General features: G+C 38.1%; 2 protein-coding genes across 3 annotated transcripts in view; one reads left to right on the top strand and one right to left on the bottom strand.

Moving 5' to 3' along the window:
• The window catches only part of KIF18A (kinesin family member 18A), a 30,519-nt gene extending 30,339 nt beyond the window's left edge, over positions 1-180 (bottom strand). The window contains exon 1 of the mRNA XM_015630428.1: positions 102-180. The gene's annotated coding sequence lies outside the window, so the exon portion shown is untranslated. The remainder of the gene's footprint in view (positions 1-101) is intronic.
• Positions 181-203: 23 nt separating this feature from the next.
• METTL15 (methyltransferase like 15) overlaps positions 204-21,367 on the top strand; it is an 87,972-nt gene continuing 66,808 nt past the window's right edge. The window contains exons 1-2 of one of the 2 annotated variants that reach the window (XM_015630431.3): positions 204-223; positions 1,682-1,961. In XM_015630431.3, coding sequence (XP_015485917.1) covers positions 1,698-1,961 — 264 coding nt within the window. In that variant the 5' untranslated portion in view covers positions 204-223; positions 1,682-1,697. Of the gene's footprint in view, positions 224-364; positions 1,005-1,681; positions 1,962-21,367 lie in introns of those variants that run through there. The other variant, XM_015630430.3, reaches the window with a different exon arrangement.

The following is a 21,367-nucleotide window of genomic DNA, read 5'->3' as shown; positions in this document are numbered from 1 at the left end:
TCGCTCCCCGGGCTGGCCCCCGGGCCGTGCCCGTTCCCGGGCTCGCTCCCCGGGCTGGCCCCCGGGCCGTGCCCGTTCCCGGGCTCGCTCCCCGGACTCACCCGCGGGCTGCGGCCGCGCCAACCGCCATCCACCGGCCGCCGAATTCAAACACAAGCAGGCCGCCCTCCTCTCCTCCTTATTGGCTGTCCCCAGTGACGTCAGCAGAGCGCCGGCGCCGGCGGTAAGTGCGCGGGGCTGACGGGCGCGCGGCGTCCGCGGGGTGGCCGTGAGGGAGGGAAAGGCGGGGGGCACGGCCGGGCGGACGGACGGATAGACAGACAGACGGATGGGAGCGAGGGAGGGAGCGAGGGAGGGAGGGAGGGAGAACCAGTCAGCCAGCGGCCTCTGGCTCCGCGTGTTCCGCCAGCTCGGCTCGGGCAGGCACATCCCCAGCCTCTTCCTCCCGCACCCTGGCGCGGGGCCTGGCGCGGAGCCTGGCGCGGAGCGGTGTGCGGGCTGCCGACGCTTATTGCGGTCGCCTCTGATAAAAAGTGTTGAGGAGTGGGGTTTTTGTCCCCGCTGCCTTTACTTTCTGCTTTAGTACGAGTCCCGATCTTGGGGCGGCAGCCTGCAGTTGTGCCCGAGTGCCCCTTAAGACGTGCGCTGTTATAAAGCACACTTCCTGCTCACTTCTCAGAAAAATACCTCCAGTTGTGTCGAACGAGGGTGGTTGTAAGCAAAGCGTGAGCCTCGTGTTGACCACTCGTACCAGTGTGGGTCAGTGTCAGTAAGATTATGGCACACAGTGGTTTAGCCCCAGTCAGCCGCTCCTCACTCCCTCGCCAGTGGGACTGGGGAGGGAAGGGGAGGGGTAAAAAGGTAGAAAACTCGGGGGCTGAGATAAAGAGAGTTTTATAGGTAAATCAGAAGCTGTGCAGACAAGCGGAGCAAACCAAGGAGTTAACTCGCTACTTCCCACGGGCAGGCAGGAGCTCAGCCATCTCCAAAGGGCCCCATGGCAGGTAATGGTCACTCGGGAAGACAAGCGCCATCACACCAAACATCCTCTTCTCCCCACGTTCTCTATGGAGCATGATGTCATTTGGTCTGGAATATCCCTTCAGTGCTTTCGGGTCACCTGGCCCAGCTGTGTCTCCTCCCTGCTGTGTTCAGCAGAAATCCAAAACACAGCCCTACATTAGCCACTGTGAGGAAAATCGACTTCACCCCAGACAAAACCAGCACGGTTTTGGTCTTGGTTTTGGTTTATGGTAATACATGTTTTCTGTAGACACACGATGGTTTGCTGCAAAACCTCACGTCTGTGTGCCTATTCAAAGAGCGATACACGCTTTTAAGGTGGAGGAATTACTGTCTAGCTGAAGCTGAAATTGTCAGGAGAGTAACTTTCTCAGCTAATTCTTATACAGGCAAAATATTGGTAGCCTCTGGGAAGGTAAATTCAAGAAAAGCATGTATTAAAATCTGATAGTGAAAAGAACCTGCTTATTGCTTGAACATGATTGAACTGTAGATAATATTGGAAGTTCTGTAAACATTTTGCTGACATGACATATCTATAAAGCTGCCCAACTTGGGATGTGTATAGCTTTGCCTATAGCATTTCTGCTTTGTTATTTAAACAAATACACTATTTCAAGTATTTGAAAGTAATTCCCAACATCTACTGCTCTTCTAGGTTGATCAACTCCAAAATGTTATCTCAAAATCTGCGCCAAGTTTGCAGATGTTTGTTTCTGCATAGCTTGAAACTGAATTCAGTAAATGTGGCTGTTTTGGCCAGAAGGATCCATTCTTCATCAGAAAAGCTTTCTGACTGTGAGTCAAAGGAAGAAACTGTCCAGAAATGTGAAACTGAAGAGATGCCTCAAAGTACAGAAAACAGTAATTTTGGAAGATTGCACATACCAGTGATGCTGGAGGAGGTTGTTAATTGTTTAGCCCCTCAGCCAGGTCAGGTGAGTTAAATGATTAATTAACATTTGTCATCCATTACCAGTCCAGCAGAAAAATTTGTGGAGTGTAAGGATAACTTTTGGTCAGAGGAATAAAGGGATCTTAAACTATCAGTTTCAGCTTTTAAACATTCTAAATTGTTTTGAAGTTCAAATTAAGACTCTGTATTAATTACCTAATAAAATTCTGGTGTCTGTGTGCCTGAATCCCCAGTAGGTGGTATTTATTAAAACTCTCATATTTGACTATTCTGTTGCTTTTGTGCTTGTCTTTTTGAATTGCACTTGTGTATTCTTAAGGTTATGTTAATTACTCATAGTAGTGGGGAGTTCTTATGAATGGTTATCTCATCAGTTTCTTAAAAACCCTCTTCCTCTTGTATAAGAGGTAGTAAGTATGTAGGTTTTAAAAATTGTTTAGCCTCATTAGCATGGAACTAGTTCAAACCTTCTTATTTGGGTATGGTACTGTAAGTAGTTTTGCTTTTGGTGTCTGGGGAAGTTCAGGACTCTGCTCTGCTCTATTGATCTCTCTACATTGCATGTGGACTACCAAGTATATGGTTACACATGTCCTTGGAAAACATGAAAACACAGTCAAATGTTTTTTGGCTGGGTGGTCTTAACTTGAAAGGATTTTTTAAATAATGTAAACTCTTAAATAATGTTTGCATTTCAGATACTTTCACCTGTGATTTTAGTGTTTATGTTAGCTCCATAGAACCTCATTAATTTAGGCTTATCAATGTGTGGTTTTACTACAAAGACTGAAACAATAGGTAAAGAAGTAGAAAGGTGTGCATATGTTTTTATTTATATTTGAGAACAGCATGATCCAACAGTGGCAAAGTGGTACCGCAAGTTTGAGGTGGATTCAGTGATCAAAACTTTGCAGTCAAATCTTGTGTTGCCCTGTGTATCACTTTAAATCTTTGAAGAAGCAGTGAAAATGGGAATAGTGTTGATACATATTAACATGCACATTGCTCTTGGCATGTGTTTTACTGTTGAAGATACCAAAATTAGAGAAATACATAAGGAACTTTGAGTTCAGATTTTATTCTGATGTCAGAACTATGATGAAATTTTCACGTAGTAAATGAACATATAAACTGTGATACACTATGTGAAATATTTTTTCCAGTTGTTTAAGTTCTTACTTAGATAAGAAGAGCCTGATAAAGTCAGCATTCATTAAACTCTGTTTGTTGATGTAGAAAACCTTACTTGGCAACAGAACCTGTAAAAGAAAGTATTCAAGGTTATGAACTGTGGAGAGTAACTATTACTGCCCCGAAGACTTTCTAATTTAAATATTTATTGATGTAAACTAGCTTATTATTGGGGTGGGATTTTTTCAGGTCTGTGTATACATAATTTTTCAAATTCCTAAGCTAGTAGTGAACCGCTAATGACTGCTATAAGAGAGCCCAAATGTGTTTACCTCAAACAGAAGCATTTAAAATACTGCTAACCTGTTCAGCATGATTGAAACTGGAAACTGTTCAGCACTTCCATTTTTCTTTTTCTGTATGTGTTTGCAGCACCTTCTGAAGCCTTGAAAAATAAGTAGGGTGCAAAAGGATGCAATGTGTCAACTGAGTTTTGCTAGTGTAAATGAAATTTTGAACATGGGTTGAGAGTGGTGGTAATCAGTTTGTATGAACATGGATGTCAACTGATAATGTCATATAAATTTACATTTTTAAGATTATAGTCATGACAGGAAGTCTATAAACACTTTATTTTGTGGGCAGGGGAGGTAGTGCTCTGATCTTGAATTTAGTTTCTCTGCTTTATTCTCTCCTACGCGCACAGAGATTTCCTGTACTCGGCTTTAATAGAGTTATATTCTTTGTTATAAAATAGCTGATTTGGGCCTCTATTTCTTCCTGTGTCCTAAGACAAGGAGTTACCAATATAAAGAAAATCTAATTAGAAAGATGATGTTCTCCCTATCGTTATGGTCACTTGAAGGGGATTTTCATTTTACTTATAGAGGTTCTTACGAAAATAAGTGTTACTTAAGAGTGAGTCACCGCTGAGATAAAGATGTTAGTGCCCTCCCACTGAATATTCTTGTTGATTGTTTCCTTTGGGGAATCTGTTTTTCAGGAGTTTGAGCAATAATACTTCCATTTATCTTTGAATCTTCTTTTATTGCCTTGTTTCACAAAATTCCCTGTAGTAGTCCTGTCTTTGAAGCAAAGACTACAACCAAGCTACCTGACTTCTCAATGAAAAGTCTGTTGAAATAAGTCCACACATAATTTTGGGATTACTGTATTGATTACATTTTAATCTTCTCAGTCCAGGAGTGTTGTTTGCAAATACCTGACCAATGTTTTTACAGTTGTCTGGACAATTCTCTGTTCTTTTAAAGAACCAGACATATTTTGAATAAATGTTTGGACATCCAGAAGCAGGTTTCCCCAGTTTTCAGCCTACTTTTTCCTATTTTTTTCTTTGCAATTATCACTTGTCTTTTAACTAGAGATGTGGATCTTTTCCACATCGTGTGGCAATAATGTTAAGTAAAAGAACTACAATAGCAGTGAGTTCTAGTATGAATGCCAGAGGATGAAATTTTAACTCTGAAATTTTAACTGCTCTTATGAGAATCTTTAAAGTTTTTCAGTTGCAAAGCTCTAGGAAATGATAGTGCTCCAGCACCAACAAATACTTCTATACATAATATTTTAACTCCAGCTAGAAGAAAAGCAAATATTATACCATACTCAGATTATATGGGGAAGCCTGTAATCTGATGATATCTATGGTTTTATATGACTGATTTTGCCTATGGTTGAGTATGATCTAGAGGAGACCATAATGAAGATACTTGAAGCTGTACTAGTATTATTTGGTTTATGATAGTTCTAGAAGCCTTTTTTTTTTAGTATCTGGAAATTAAATGGTAGGTGGTCAAACTTGAGGTGAGAAATAAAGCGTGAGACCTTTCCATTTTCTCCAGTGTTTAAGTGGTTTATCAGAAGCAGTTAATAGTAGATGATTTTTTAATGTCATTGTGTTAATTTGTATAGAAAGAAAGAAGGCAGTTATTTTCCCCAAAGAGATCTTGTCTGTCATCATCTTGAGTTAGCCAGGGCTTAGTGTGGGTATTTCCCTTTTGATTTTCCATAATGTAATTCAGATTTTTTTACTACTTGGCATTCATTGAAGGAAGTATCCTTTTTGTCTTGGAAATCATGTGTTATACTTAGTTTCTAGACAGAGACAAGTAATTCCTGAAAACAAGCTTTGCCATGACCTTTCCTTTTGCTCTTTCAGGTACACACTGCTTTGTTTTCAGGATAGTTACTATTTTCATGCATCCAAACATCAAATGATTCTTTTTTGGGAGGAGTGTGAGCATGGACTTCTGAAATAACAGGAAGGAAGTACAAGACATTGCTGACACTCAGACATTGTTTTGTTGTGAGTGAAGTGCTACTTGAGCTCTGGGGTTCAAGTTTGAAGACAGTAGCTTTTCACCTCCTGGAGGTTCTGTTGCTACTGTTGGATGTTGATCTGGAGCATGGTTGTTTCCTTCCTCTTCTACAGAGCTTGTTAGTCGAGTGATAGATGATACTGGAAGGAAGCTGAGGTAGACTTCTGGCATGAGAAAGCAGAGTCAGTTCTGCAATGGTTGTCTTTGTTTCTGTGTATTCTTGTCCATACATCAGTATTATCTTTCTGCCTTGTACTGACTATAAATGCTTTAAGGCAAAAATGACCTTTTTCTGTACAGCACCCTGCAGAGGGGACTTCTGTTTTGTGACAAAGGTTGCCAAGTATTGTTGTATATAAATAGTTACATGACTGTGCTGGTGACCAGGGTTCTTACCATAGTACCTCCAAATCCATCTGCAAATCATTTATAACTGGAATGACTCGTTTATACTAGAGGTTCTCCAAACTGAAGTTTTCTGCCAGGTGTCCAAAATAAAGAGGAATTAAAAAGGGATCTGGCAAAATTAATTCTGGCTTTTCAACTTGTATGAGTTTTTTTGTAAAATGCAGCCAAAATACCAGGTTTGGAAGGGAATATTACTTGCATCATGAGATAAATGATGAAATAATTGTTCTGGAAAAGCACTACACACACATGGACATAGTAATAAGTTTTTATTGTTTTAGCCTGTTTTTCACTGGATTTGTAAAATGAATAAGGTGACGTAAAGCAATTGATTTGCATAATGTTCTTTATTGTAGAATCAATTTTTTTTTTTTGGTGGGAAGCATTCTGAAAATATCTTTCCATATGCAAATTTTATGGCTAATTTTTGTCTGTCAGCAGCACAATGAGATTTGTAGTGATTGTTGTAAAAAAGAAGATACAGAAACTTGCAAGAGTCAATAAATTAATGTAGAGTCATTCTGGAAATACTCCAGGAATTACAGAACACTTTTTTTTTTCCCATGGTACTTCAGTGTTCTGGGGCATATTGACCATGTGGTTCCTGTGTATTTTTTCTGTCACTCTGATCTTGCCTGATGTCCTGGCTGCACATATTGTAAATATCAGGAAGAGGCTAGCAGACTTCAGATCACAGCTGTGTGTGGAAGTTTGTAATGAAATGTGCATTGAATTTAGTGTATACATGAAGTATATTTATTTTTGGATGTATCTACTAGGAAACTAGTTAAATGGATTCTCATCAGATAGCACTGTTTAAAATATTTGGCTAAAATCATACTTTAAAAGGGATGTTTTTAGTGAAGTTAGACTTTGAAGTTAGTGCATGAAAATGGAAAACACTTTCAAAACAATTGTTATAAATGAAATTAAAATTTCAGAAAACTAGGTCCCTTGAGTTAATAACATTTTAATTAAAAATGAATACCATTTAGTAAATTGTATAATAGTTTGGTATAAAATAATACAATTTAGTGAATTGAATAGTAATTTGTTATAAAAGAACACTATTTAGTAAAATAATACAATTTAGCAAAAAAAAATACAATTTATATATATAATTTGCCAGTAATTAAGTATGATTAAAGCATAAGCAAAACTGATCAGGGTACAGAGGGGGTTTCTTACCCCACCTCATGTACCAAACAAAGCACTTCAAGCTAAACTCATATACTGTATGCTTATACATATTCATTAATGTTTCCTGTAAGTTTCCTCCTATTTCTGATTTTTCTTTACAGTGCACTATGTCTTGATGACTTTACATCACTGTTTTTCATAGTGCATGCCTCACTTGTTGTTAGGGGGTCTCCAGTCTTCTTTTGGGGGTCTTTTGATGAAGGCTCACACTCATCCTCGCTGTCCTCTGGATGGCCTCACAGGTTTGTGCGTGCATACTAAGCCTTGTGTTATGTAAGTCTACTAATTAGTCTTACATTTAATTAATTTTCAGGCCCTATGCCTAGAGTCATTCTAATTTTGTCCATCTCAAGGCCATTTTCGTCTTGGGACATCACTTATCTTCCAAACTACATCCTGTACCTCAATTTTAACATGTAACGTCTGTAAAGGGGTGCATCTGCCTTGTAACACTGATTCTTTTGATTGCTTCTAATAATAACTTTCCAAATAGTTATGATTTAGTTAGCACGAATCAGTTTCATTTATTACAACAGTTTTGACTAAGATATGCCAAAGACAGTACTTCAAGCATTTATTATTATTTTAAATAATAATATTGTCCAGTTTTACAATGGTACTTTATATATGCAGATTTGGAAAAGCAGACCCCGTTTGCTTACGTTCCTTGACTTACAACCAACTGCTCTGTGCTGTGACATGCAGTTGAAATAAAATACAGTAAGGTAGAAGGAGTATTATTTAACAGTGTGATGCTGACAAATGTCATACGTGTTTTATGGTATCTGCATCTGTGTGAGTTCCATCAGGAGATGAGAGGGAATAAGGGGACTGAGAGGAAAACAGGACAGGAGGTGATATTCCTGAACAGTTTACCAGTAGAGGAGGAAGAGCAAGTCACACTCTTCAATTGTCTTCTTGTTTTGCTGACTTCTGTAGTGGGCTCTCCAAAAATACAGGGATCTTAAATTCCAGATTGACAGATGAGTTAAAACACAAGCAATTTATTTGAGACCACTGCGTAACTGTTGTCTGTTTTGAAGTTGGTACTGCTGGGTATTGGAGTCCATCAGGGACTTTGCCCCAGGCCCTGGGGAAGAAGGATCTCCTATAGTTAGGGTGAGCAAAAGTTCACCCACAATGCCCCCTGAAAAGTTATTTGTTAATGTTGCTGGAAAGTTCTATAGTTTCTTTGTTATCATTGGTTAGAGTTTACTGCAGTATTTTATGTATTCCTAATTTCCATTTGTTATTGGACCCTTTCCCTTGGACTCCGCCCCTAACATATTTTATATAAGTTACTGTCACACCCTGGACCCCGGCCTTTTTGGTGCAGATTGTTGTTCAGATTACGTGTTTGCTGTTATCCCTATTAAACTATTCTTTTTTTTTGGTCACTGAATTGTGCCCATCCCTCATTTATTCACCACCCTTTTGAGGACCCCTCATGGAGAGTCTCGAGGTGACACCCAGCCAGACCATCCAGTGTGTTACAGCTTGGTGATTAGACTGTGCTAGCAGGAAATGAAAAATATCTGTGGATTTGGATCTGAGTGATGGCAGGATATGAATGAGTCATGGTAAAGAAGTCGCTTCAGATTTTACTTTTTTTATCCTTCAAGAATTAGGTCTTTAGAGAGAAAATAACTGGAACACTTGGATGAGAGGAAGAGTAAGTTGATGGCTAGAGTTTCACAGGAAAGAATCTTCAGGTTGTAGTTCTTGCACATCTGCCTGACCACCTCATCTTCCCACCTGCATCATGGCTCTCTGAAGGCAGACCTAAATGTTACCAGCAGTCACAGGTAGAAGACTTTGCACCACCTTTGTTCTGCATCTTTCTCTATTGCAGTAGAGCAAGGAAAGGCTGCAGCTGCTCCATGCAAAGAGACCAGCAAAGGGAACAGGGTCTGCCCACTGAAAACGGCTGCAGATGTGCAGATTTTGTTTTCTGGTGATGCTGGGTTAGTTTGCTGTTACCGTTCTATCACATAACAAATGATAGCGCTTCAGGAGACTATTTAAGATGCTGTGTTATAATAAAGCAAGATTCAGTGCTTTTGGGTGACTCAGCTTAATGACGCTGTATATGCTCTCCCTTTCTGTTGTGACAGCATTAGTCTTTGCACCTCTTGGGGAAAACTAATAAAATTCACCAGAAAGTAATCTAAGCCCTTTAAATTTTAACTTGAGTGAGCCTGTGTTCTCAGAAAGGGTGATAATTAATATATGTAGCTACTCATTTCCTTCTCATCTAGTACTGTGTGTCTTTAGTCAGCCTTTTGGCTAAGCTTTCTTATTAAATATTTGAATTTGAGTTTGCAAACAGAAATGCAGACTTTTTTCTATCACACAAAATATTACTAGCAATTGAAGATCACAGTTGGAGTATGGGACATATCTGCAGGTTTTGTTTTCTTATTTTGTGCTTTATACTGTTGGGAGTAGTTTTGCACAGAATTAATCTGGGTTAAGAGATGATTAAAATGTTAAGACACTAAATTAGTTGTTTAAACAGGTATCTGAAGTCATGCAAATGTATGGTCTGTTTTTTTGGGTTTTTTTAATATTTTTTATTTTTTCAAGACACTTTAAGCATTTCATTTTCATTCCAATGATGTTTGCTGATGCTCAGCACCTTGGAAAAGCACTTTTCTAATAATTGTGTTTTAATAAATGACAAATTCTTCTGTTTTAGTAATGTCACTGAAATAGATGAATATTGTTTCTGGTTCACTCTGTATCAAAATAGTATTATTTAAAGTCAAATTTCTGTAGGAACCTGGCAGCTAAGGCTTATCCAAAACATGTCCATGGCGTTTTTGGGGTTGGCTAACCATTAATAAATTAGATTTTTACTTGAGCCTTTGTAAAATTTTCATTGCATCTTAAATATATCCTCAGTTATAATTGAGGAAAGAAGTTTCTTCTGAGGTAGCAGAGGAAGTCAGCTTTTTCTTGTTAAGTCTGATGATTAGCTGAATTCATTCAGACACTGAAATTTTAATTTCCTATGGAAATGTTAATAATGGTGTGCTTGAGTCATAATGTCATTAAATCTAATTCCAGACAACATTACTCTTAGGAAAATGAGTGAAGTAAATAATGCATAGTGAAGCAAGGTCTGCCAGTGCTGTCTAAAAGCAGGTGACAAAGGCAAGTGTTGGTGGGTTTTGTTTCTCTTACCTCTTATGCAAGAACGAAGGGGGAAAAGGCTCATCTGTGTTTTCTTGCATTGAAAAATCTTGCTCCCAGTAATCTTCCCAATCTTTCTGGATATTTCCCTCAGCTGTGTGAAGTGAATGTTTGGCTGCAGGTCTCACACAAGGCAAGGAATGACACTCAGCATAGACAAGAGGGTCTAGGACATGGCTCCCTTTGCGTCTGGATGTGTGAGGATTAGAGTGGTTTGCCAGTGACTGGACTTTGGCCAAGCTTCTGAGATGAACCTACAATTGATGACTGAAAAGTTGTCATGTACTTTTAGATAAATTGTAGATGTCTTCAGGTGATGTATTCTAGTATGCTCTGTGGAACAGGGACCACAAATTAAGGTATGAGCCTTTAGAATATAAGTGAGGAGCGCAAAGCAAATCAGAGGTAAAATGCCTTTTTGTATGTTTTCATACAAAACCTGTTCATTTTTGTTCATATGTTGTTTTGTATTTAGCTGTAATCAGAAAATTGAACCCTTGTGAAGAAAATACATTGGAAATTATTTTGAGGAGTTAAGTGATGATGGTTGATGGGTGCTTCAAAATACACTCATAGCAATCTTTTTTCTCCTCTGTGTGAAATGATGAAGAGGTGGTTGATAGTGCAAGTTACTGAAATTCTTGAATATGCAAATTTAGTGATTTTACAGATATTTCAAGTGCATACTAGTATAATTTAGCAGCATACTCTGTTAGTGTGCCAATGCAATGAATGTGCAAAGTGGGAAATAATGGTTGCATTACGTTGAATTGTTGAATAGACCAATACTGGAAAATCATTTTATATTGTACTTAATATGTGATCTGAGAAGGTTGTTTTCCTACAAAATGCAAACTATTAATTTATATTCTCTTTGTGATGTAGATTGTTAGACTTGGTGTGTAAACAACTTTTTTATCATTTCATATTCTGTCAAAAGTACTTTTGGAAAAAATTAGTCCAGTTATGTTTTACCTATCAGTCCTTATTTTTTTTAAATTACAAGTGATAACTTTTTACATAGATGAAAGACATGTACTATATAGAACTGATGGCAGATATCTTTTGCTTGCAACCAGAATGCTTCTTTGCTATATACTTAATTTGATCTTCTCTTTTTAGTAGATGCCAGAAAAAACCAGATTTTATGGTATAATATATTACCATTAGTAAAAGTACAGAACTGTAAATTTTCACTTTTTTTTGTCCACTTTATTTTCTGGCATGAAATTTATTTTATGTCATCCTGCATAATACCTTTTAATCCCTTTATAATATTTTCACTGACAAGTTCAGCTCTTGTATACTTGAGCAAGCTTTGGATGGGAATTATACCTGTATAGATCAGTAGCTGCTCATAATTTTCAAAGTGGTGTCATCAGTAGCATTTTTTTGGTCTGTAGATTTGTACAGGGTAACCTTAACCACTTTCTGCCACAGACGTTTTTATTTTCCAGAAGTTCCTTTTTATTCCTGTTTGTTTTTATGCTATTTTATGTTAAAACATGGCAGTATTTTATTGCTGGTTGATGTTGAGATGACATCAGAACATACAGCTGTATAGTAAGTCACCTTTCATTTTTAGAGTTCTTACAGAAGTTACAGAATGCAAATGAAAATTGCAGCTTTTCAGGATGGGAGTATAGCGTAGCTAGGTGTCTGTGGACTGTGTGTGATTCACTGGATTTGTAATATTATTTTCCCTTTGTGAGGCAATGATTTTGAAAAGATGATTAAAAATCAAAGTGCTCTAGTTTAAAAACAACTATGTCTGATTTACTTTACAGTACTTGCAAAATATTTTGAATTCTCATAAGAGCAAAAGTTATTTGCATGCTAAGGCCTAAATATTGCTTCTTACTAAATTTGAATAAAATAGTTTAAAAATGCAAGAATATATTGGTCTTGTTGACCTCCTATTTTCTTAGTTCTAGAATAGTTTTTCTTATTGGCATGTGAGTAGCAGCAAAGTGTATTTTTTATTGTTTTCTTTGTCTTTGAGTGTACGTAGTTCATTTAGAGGAACAGTAGAACTCTTCTAGCATTTCTCTAAAAATACATTTCTCTACTAACAAATCTTTGTTGTGATCTCACAAGTAACTTTTATATCATTTCTCACAATGCCAGTGGTTTTTAACAGTTTATTTAATGTAATTTTAAAAACACCACCTGTTGTCAGACATGAATTCTTGTATATTTAATTGGAATTGAGGGAAGTTCTTGGGTGTGTTGTAAAAATTAAAATATAAACCTTTCTCTACATGGTTGGTGTATGTGTGTATTAGGTAGGACATAGTGGTAGGTGCAATAAGTAGTTTTGAGATAAATTGGGAGGATACAGGATACTTATCCATTTTAGGTCACATCTTGAGTCAACCAAAGAAAGTGTTTAGAATGGAGAAACTAAGGGAAATTTGTAGATACATGATTTGGACTTGATCAGCGGTAGGCAGACTTTGACTTTGAAGATTTAGTCTGAAGTCCTTGTTAAATGGCTTTGAGAAGCTGCAGGTATTTCAGTTTATGTGAGTTACGGTTCATTCAACAAAGGTGACTTACAGCAGAGGAGAAGCTTTCTAGAGGAGAAAGTTTCAAGGAAACTTTGTTTTCTCCCATTGGAGATTGAAATGCTAACAAGGAGAAAAAAGATCTCCAATTGCTAAATCTTCTAATCAATATTTTTGCTTTAGCAAAAGTAGTTCTAGATTTAGAACAGTTCTAGAAAAATGATCTGATTAAATAGTTTAAGTTTTGATAGATGTCATTATCTAAAACCAGCAGTATTGCTATTGTGAGTTTGGAAGTGAGCATACATAGTGTATATTTTGTTTGAAGAGAGAGGACTTGTCTTTTTTTAATGAAAAATTTTTTGCATGGGTAATTGTTCAGCAGGATTGAATGCTGACCTCTGCTGGCTTTGAATTTGTAAGCAAACTTATCTAGGGACAATATTAAAAAAAGAAAATGACCTTGGGAAATGAGCTGGAGTAGGAGCTGATGGCCTTTGTGTAGGGTCCCAGACAAAACGGTTCTGTCCTTTGAGAATCTCCTTCCCCTGTCCTATTCAGGTAAATACAGCCACACAGTGCCAGGGAAATAAACTAAATATTTTGTTTACAGGCATGTCTTATATGCTGTTTATTATTTAAACTTTGCTTTGAATTTAGATTTTTTTGTCTCTTGAATTATATCCCTACAACCTTTGAATCATTCACAGATTATAGATTCATTAATTCAAATTAATTTCACAGAATTTATGTTTACAGCTCTCATAAAGTAGCACAATATTACTGCTTCTACTTTGCAGAATTTAGAGGCAACAATACCGAAATTCTGTTTTGGGTGCCCAAGCAGAAATGCCTCTTTTCCTGGTTTTTTGAAGAGGCTATCATTTTCATTTAGAGCTTAGCAGCACATTGGGGGACATCCACTTGGAGCTGTTGAGGTCACAGCGTGTCTGGGAAGCAGATCTAGAGTTTCTGAGTTTTAAAGACAGAGAAATGAGAAATAATGTGACCTACCTGCTTTGGTGTAGCAGCCTCCTGAGAATCACAGGAGGTGGGTGGCCAAAGTTCCAGTGTCCATCTGTCAGCTGAGTGCATTTCTCAGTTACTGTGTTGGATATTGCAGTTTCCAGTGTGACTTCACTTCTAGAAAGAAAACTCAAATGGAAGTGATTGATTTGTTCCTTAGGATTTGCTGGAAGAGCCAGGCTGAACACAGAGCCAGTGAAGTGTTGTGATGCTATTGAAGGGGGAGCAGCATCCCTGCTCCCCCCATATCACCATCTCCTTAAGCTCCTGTCCCTCCCTGACTTCTGCACATCAATTAAACATACTAATGTGTCAGAAAATAATGCAGCTTTTCCTTGTTTCAGTTTTCTGGGCCATATTGCTAAGTTGAATTGACTTATGGAAGTACACAGTAAACACCTGTGCTCAGAGAAATTAATACAAGAGGGAAAATATATATGAGAAAATAATGCCTAATTACTCCTACACCTAACACTTAATGTCTTGTGTGACTTAGTAGTCTGGTTGATTGTTCTTTAACAATCTTTGTCTTCACTGTGAGAAGATGATGTATGCCTGTTCTGAGTTACAGCTTTTTCACTTGCTGAAAACTAATATTAAATACTGAAATTCGTAGGTTCTAGTATAGTTCTGGAGAAAACATGCTTTAATCTAAAAAAAAATTCTTAATTGCAATATACATGCTTATTTTAACCCTGAAGAGCCTTACCTGTTCCTCCCATTTCCTCCAGGTCTAAAATAAAACTCCTAAGTTCTAATGTGTTAATGGCTTAACACATTGCCAAGTGCACTGGACACGCTGGTCTCTGGATCCACATCCATGCTTCCTCTTGCTCCTCTGGTTGTGCAGCCATGGAATGAGCTCACAACAAAACCATCCTTTTCCTTGCACCTTGTTTGCAGGAGAATAAGCTGAACCTGTGAGAACAGGGCCAATGTGCAGTGACCAGAGCTGAAGATGATAGAAGCCAGCTGCTTTCAGAAAAAATGAGCTGTTTACATCAGCTGCTGCATGTAAACTGAAGGGCTTCTCAACAGGTTGTCTGTCTTGAGTCTGGACACCTCTCATCCTCATCATCTCATCCTGGACACCTCTTTAATTGCTTGCACTGTTGGCACCATCTGAGAACATGAGAACAATTAACACAGCTTTCCTTTTCCAGGATTCTGCACTTTCAGCTTTGGCATCATAGCCTGACCATTCAGAAAGAACAACTGGGACAGAAGTCTTTGAAATCTGACATGTTTTTAGAGGTCCAAGAGAAGATCAATAGAAGAATCTTTCACCCATCGTCTTCCTATTGTTTTCACTGCAAAACTTGAAAATGCTATTACTGCTTAGTGCAATGGTAGAATTGTTATAATTCAAAAATCCAACCAAAGGTATTTTTTTCCCCCTGAAACAGGGAAATGGCTGAAGACATTTTGTCACTCTTTCCCACACCTTTCCATCAGCTGGTGACTTTACTTCTGACACAGACAAAATTTCAGCCTTCAATTGTTAAAATCAGCCAGGACTCTTAAGTGGCAGAAAACAGAATTTTTCAATGGTAGCTATTTTTATTAATAGTAAATAATGCTACTTGAGCAGCTTGTAAAAATAAAAAAAAACCCAACATTTAAAATGTGCTGCTTCAGCTTCAAACTGTACAGAGCATTATTTGTATTTTGATTTTTTGAGATGTTTATCTGAAATGCTGTTAAAACAGGTGCTCCTGAAAGCCTCCCCTTCAAAAAGCCTACTTGAGCTGTTGTGTCAGTATACTCTTTTGGTCATCTAAATTTAAAACAAGATTTTTGCCAAGAAGGTCAATGTAACTACTTTCCTTTTGATCTTGCATCCTTGTGGGTGCCTGGGTAGTTCTGTAGGAAAAGTTTTACTGAATGACTCAGTGCACTGAGTCATAGGTAGCATGAAGCCTGTAGTGCTGTAGACTAACTAATTGGTAACAGTCTCAAATGTAATTAAAGCACAGTTGTCAGCTCTGTGTTACTGATTGACATCCCACTGAAGTATTTTGTTTTTAGCAAGTTAGATTAATTGTTCTTTGCTGTTAAAATTTGTGTGTTTTAAGATGTCGTTTCTGTTGAATAGACCTGCCATTACCATTATCTTTTACTATCCTCCCTGATTTTTATAGTACTCAGTTTGAATTTTTTCCCTCTGTTAGGCCACATATTCAGTAATTAAGCTTTTTACCATGCCTGTGCATTTACAGGTGTTTAGAGTCCTTTGAGGACTTTTTAAAGTTTTTGTGATTAAGAACTGTGCTGTTAGTGCTGATTAATGTTTTTTCACTATTCCTAAACTCTTTAAAGCATCATTCAAAGCTTTTTAAAATTCAGACTTAAAAATAAATACATTTTTTGTGTTGTCTTCCAGATTACATTTTTCAATTTTGCTAGTTTTCACTTCTGATGTTCATCTTGTGTTGTGCCCTGTGTTATAATAATAAATAACTTTTCTTTGTCCGAGTGCATGCCGATCATCTCCAGGTAATTAGCAGTGTTTTCCAGTGTCACTGGAGCCTTTCTTTCTCCTGTTCTTCAGTGTGTGTGTTTCTTAGCATCATGTGGCTTGAGGTAAAGGACTGTATGGGGGACATGGAAGAGCAGGACATGTCTTGAAGCTGTTTCTTTCATTAAGGAGAATAAAACAAAGTGTTGGGAGAAAAGCGAGGTTTGATTTGTTTTTTTTTTGTCTTTTCCATGATTAGAGAAAACAAACCTTGCTGGTTTTGTTCAGGACTCCTGCTTGTTCCCACTGGGAAGAGAGGAGTGAAAACTTGAATGGATGGTTGTAACTTAGTTTCTTATTTCTAAAAACTATTGAGACAGCAGTTTTGAACTTTAAGAAAGGTCTATGCTACTACCATATGTGATGAATACTGAAGGTGGGATGGTGAACAAACATCTTTTCGGAGATTGGAGGAGGTAGAAGATTGTTTGATTGTGTATTATTTCTGTCTTGTACAGTTTTTCTTCTCACTGAAGCTCTTTAGATGGAAAGATACTGCTAAATCACAAGACCATCAGTAATACAGCACTAGTTCACATCAGGAGTGTGCCTGACCAGGTGTCCAGTCTCTGGCAGTGCCCAACAGCAGCTGCTAATGGAAGCCTAAAAGAAGAGGAAGGGAATGATTATTTTCTATGTTGTGGTATCTTCACCTGACAACAGTAATTGAAGGACTGCCTTGCAGGGGGAAAGTTGAGGGTTATATTTATATAATATTGGCATGATGGTTTTTTCAAGTTCTATCTCTCTCTCTAAAAAATGTGTTAAATACTAGACCTCTCCCCACAACGTTACTCATAGTTGCAATATTTGCATGAAAGGCACTTTTTTATTTGTTCTAACTTGATGCTTGATAATATCATCAAGTTCCCTGAGCTCTTGTATTTTGAGATAAGTGAATCATACCATCTGCTACAGCTGTATAAAAACAATTTTAATAGTCCTCCACAGAAAACTGCTGGAGCCTTTGGATGTTTTATTGGACCAGAGAGATGTGTCCTAAGGGAATCCTTTTCCACATTTCCAATTTCTTGTCCTCATCTAAGCCCAGTTTCATATAAACCAGTAGTGATGGAAGGTGTTCTGTTCTCTCCTCAAATGATCAGTTGGCTCTGAAATTTGTTCTTTGAATGTGATTTTATGGTTTTTCTGGACTGTAGATTTCCCTCATATCAACTTTCCTAGGAATGCAAGGCTTGCTGATGCAGTTCTTTTTCAACCTCCTTGCTTTCTAAAGGATTTCCTCCTTCATGCATTTTTCCTTTATCTTGGTTTTATCTGGTTTTGCTCCTTTTCTAACAGTTTTTTAAGTTTCCCCAGTTTACTCATATTCTCCATCAAAGTGTTTATTATTTTGGTTTTACATGTTATCTAAATTTTCAAAACTAGATTTTTAAGTAGGTGTATAGCTGTTACTCTTTCATGTAGGTATTTGTTCCATTTCATCAGTTTGTGGAGATGCTTAGATGTTTGGAGTATGGTCATCAAAATCATATTTATCCTAGAGACTAGCAATAAAATCAGTTCTTTAAGAGTAAAATGTAGCCTATTTCAAAGCATCTTTTTCAATTTGAAGGAAGCAGTAAGATTTAAAGCAAAGCTTTCACCCACCTTATTGTCACTGAGAAGAAATAATGCTCTACTTGGAAGTATTCTGTTTCTAGATAAAATCAGATCAGCTTAGCTGAAATGGAAGGTTTTTTTTCTTGCTCTGTGCAGAAGATTTAACAAAAGATTCCTGTGGTGGAAACATGTAGCTTGGATTTCAAACTTAGTAATTTGGAACTGTATCGTGGTTAGTACAGTAGTACAAGCTACAGGAGTAGTTTTGATTATAAAGTTGAATACTTTGTAAAATATTAGTCATACAGTCCTTGTTATAGAGTTAAAAGTGGTGATAGTTTCCTATTTGTTCTCATCCCATTTCTCACACACCATTAGCACAGATATTTTTTGGGTTTTAGCACTTCAAAATTGTTTGGATTAGGTTATTGCTTGGCAGAATCAGTGTGTTCTAAGTTAGAGTAATGAAGATAAGAAACAAGATTCCTCACTTGTTAATGGGATTTTTGTATCTCAGTATAAAAGTCTGGGAAGTCTCACCAATAGTGGGATTTTGATTTGCTTTAGGTAGAGGAAGTGTTTACATGCACTAATTAATAAATCATGCTTGCTGAATTGTGTGGGACAATGTTTTCTTCATAACACATGCAAATAAATAATGATGATAATATACTTAGTAGAACACTTAAGTGTTTAGAGGTTGTCTTCTGTGTACTCTGACATACTGCATGTTACAGCCTGTGGTTTTGCCTTGCTGTGGTAAATGGATTGATTTACAAATATTGCATAAAATTTCTAGTGGATTTGTTTGTTCTTCCAGACAGGAAAAAAATAAATTAAAAAAAAAAAAAGAAAATCACTAAGTGGCATCAGTAGCACTAGTCTTGGAAGTATTTGTTAGTCTTTTATCTGCTGGTAGAGAGGATCATTAGAGACTCAAGACTTTATTTGAAGAAAAATTATAAAAAATTCTGTTTTGTTGACCTGTCTCTGAGTGGGCACGAATAAGTGCTCAGAACCTGATGGAGCTGGCATTTGGAAAACCCAGAAGATAAATTTTAACACCTACTAGGGCAAGAAACAATTAAGGTACCAACTTTAGAATACTGTAAATCAAAGACTGTACTAGTTAAAATAATTTAACAAACAGTCCAGTAAATACACTTGGAAGAATATTCTTAGTCTGTATTTTTTATGGTTGCGTAAAAAGCATTTTCCTATACATTTTAGGAATGCCATTATTTTTGCTCAGCAAATCAAGTTGCTAGTTTTCTATTTGAATAGTATATTAAAATACATACATGCTGAAAGCAAAAGAGTGGAATACAAGGGTCAAGTTATCAAAAACAATGACATTATTTTTAAGCAAACATTAAAGGTTGTACAAAACAGTGATTATTACTATAATCAATGTATACCCATACTTATTTTTTAGAAGCAAGAGCTCACAGTTGCTAGTTACCATATATCAAGCTAAGTTTAAAAATACTGCCCTGGTTCTGGCCAGAACAGCGTTAATTTCTGCAGTATCCAGGAAGAAGCATGATTAGAAGTTGGAGATTATTCTGTACCACCTCATGTCACTGTGGGGGGGAGCAGAAGGGACTCAATCTCTTCTGGAAGGAGAAAGCATGGTGGAGGGAACCGTCTGGTAATCTCTGTTATCGGGGAGGTTTGTCCATGTAAATAATTTCTTACAGCTTTTGTTATTAATATTGTTGCTGTTAATGTTTGTTTTCTTATATCATTGCTGTTTCCAGTAAATTGTTCTTACCTAAACCTGTGATCTTTACCTCTTGAGCCTTCAATTCTCAATTCCATCCGGCCACAGCGGGGAGGGGAGGGGAAGTGAGAGAGCGCCACGTGTGATTTTGGAGAATCTCGGTGTGGGTACTGAATATGGGTGTACCATTCCTAAACCACAACAGCTGTGTTTGGTGCCCAGTGTGGGCCATGAAGGGTTGAGATAACACCAGATCTGCCCAGAGCAGGTTGGAAACAAGTATACAATACTTTAATCTGTTTTCTGTCCCAGGTCTGGTGCCACTGGTCACAATGTCACTTGGTCTGTCGGGGTGGCACCTGACCCTGTACAGCTTTCCATACATGCACTGTGTGCCCACCATGGTGCTCTCTGTCAAAGCAGGGAGAGGGATCAGGAATGCTTTGCTTTACTATGGAATATCAGTTTATGACCTGGCATCATGGGCAGTGAAGGTATTTTGGGATGTGGATGCAGTGCCGCTCTCCTACTCTTACCTACCTTTGTGCACTACCTTTGGGATTCCATTAATAATCATATCCAGTCTGTGCAGGGAACAGGGGAGGATGATTTTCCCCAGCCTTTTACCCCCTGTTCCTCTTTCAGGCCTGCTACAACAGCTTGTGAGACTTGAATTCCCTCTGGATGTTAAGGAAAGCATTTTCTTGTTCCCAAGTCTTCCAGGTCTCCTCAGTGGGGTCCCCACCATGTGTAGTCATGAAAGAGATTTCTATGGACATCTGCCCCAAGAGTGGATAAACATGTGTGGAATGGAGTGTGGGAGAAAATGGGTCATCTTTTGAAGGGTTATTCTGCTCCAGTGGTTTGGAAGTTCACCCCTGAACAGCTACAGGATCCTGTTAAAGTGATAAAATATATGAAGGAAAAATTCTGTGCCAGTTGCACAGAGGTGCAAAGTTATGCAAGGTGCTGAGCCCTGGCTGCTATTTATCAGACACTGTCTGATACTAGACAGCATCCTCAGGGAGGAGGAGGAAAGCAGAGCAACAGGGACTGTGGCCATTCAAACTGCAGCTGAACCACAGCATCAACCTCTGCCAGCAGCAGTTGCACCTATACAGACAAAGAAAACCAACACCATATCAGTTTGCCTAGTGGGGAAGGAAGAGGAAAGAAGGTCCTTGGGAAAAGGCAAGGCCAGGAATAATTCTGATTCCTATCCCCAGGTGAACTCCAAGATATGGAAAAAGATTTCAGCTGCCGTCACATGAGACCCTGGTGGCCTGGCTGCTCCAATGCTGGGATAACACAACCCAAAATATGAAAGTAGATGGTAGCTAAGCAACTGGGTTCCCTGTTATTGACAGGGGGATTGGGAGGAGGACAGAAACTCAGCCTTTGGAGGCAACTCCTGTCAAGTGTGAAGGAAATGTATCTTTTCAAGGATGATCTGTCAGTGCACTGAGACAAACTGAACACGATGGAGAATGGTATCCAGTACCTGAGAGAATAAGTTGTGTGCTGGAGGTACTCTGTAAGGATTCAAATAATGAGCCTGTAAATCCAGATGAAGTCCAGTGTAAACAAATCACGTAGCAGATGTTCCTGTGGAGTGCATCATATCCATATGCCAACTGATTGGCACTGATGTCATGGGAAGAACAACAATGTGTGGACAATTTGGTTACCAAACTCTAGATATATGGAGAATGTCTCTCTTTCCCTCTACAGACTTGTGTCTCATCTGTGGAAAGACTGTCAAAGGACTTCTAGAAATTTAAAGAGGACTCCCAGCAACTTAGAAGTGTCCCATGCCCC

This window comes from Parus major, chromosome 5 (genome assembly GCF_001522545.3).
Source record: "Parus major isolate Abel chromosome 5, Parus_major1.1, whole genome shotgun sequence".
Taxonomy (NCBI): Eukaryota; Metazoa; Chordata; class Aves; order Passeriformes; family Paridae; genus Parus; species Parus major.
Note: the sequence above shows the minus strand (reverse complement) of the source record. Positions and strands in the feature narration are given on the sequence as shown.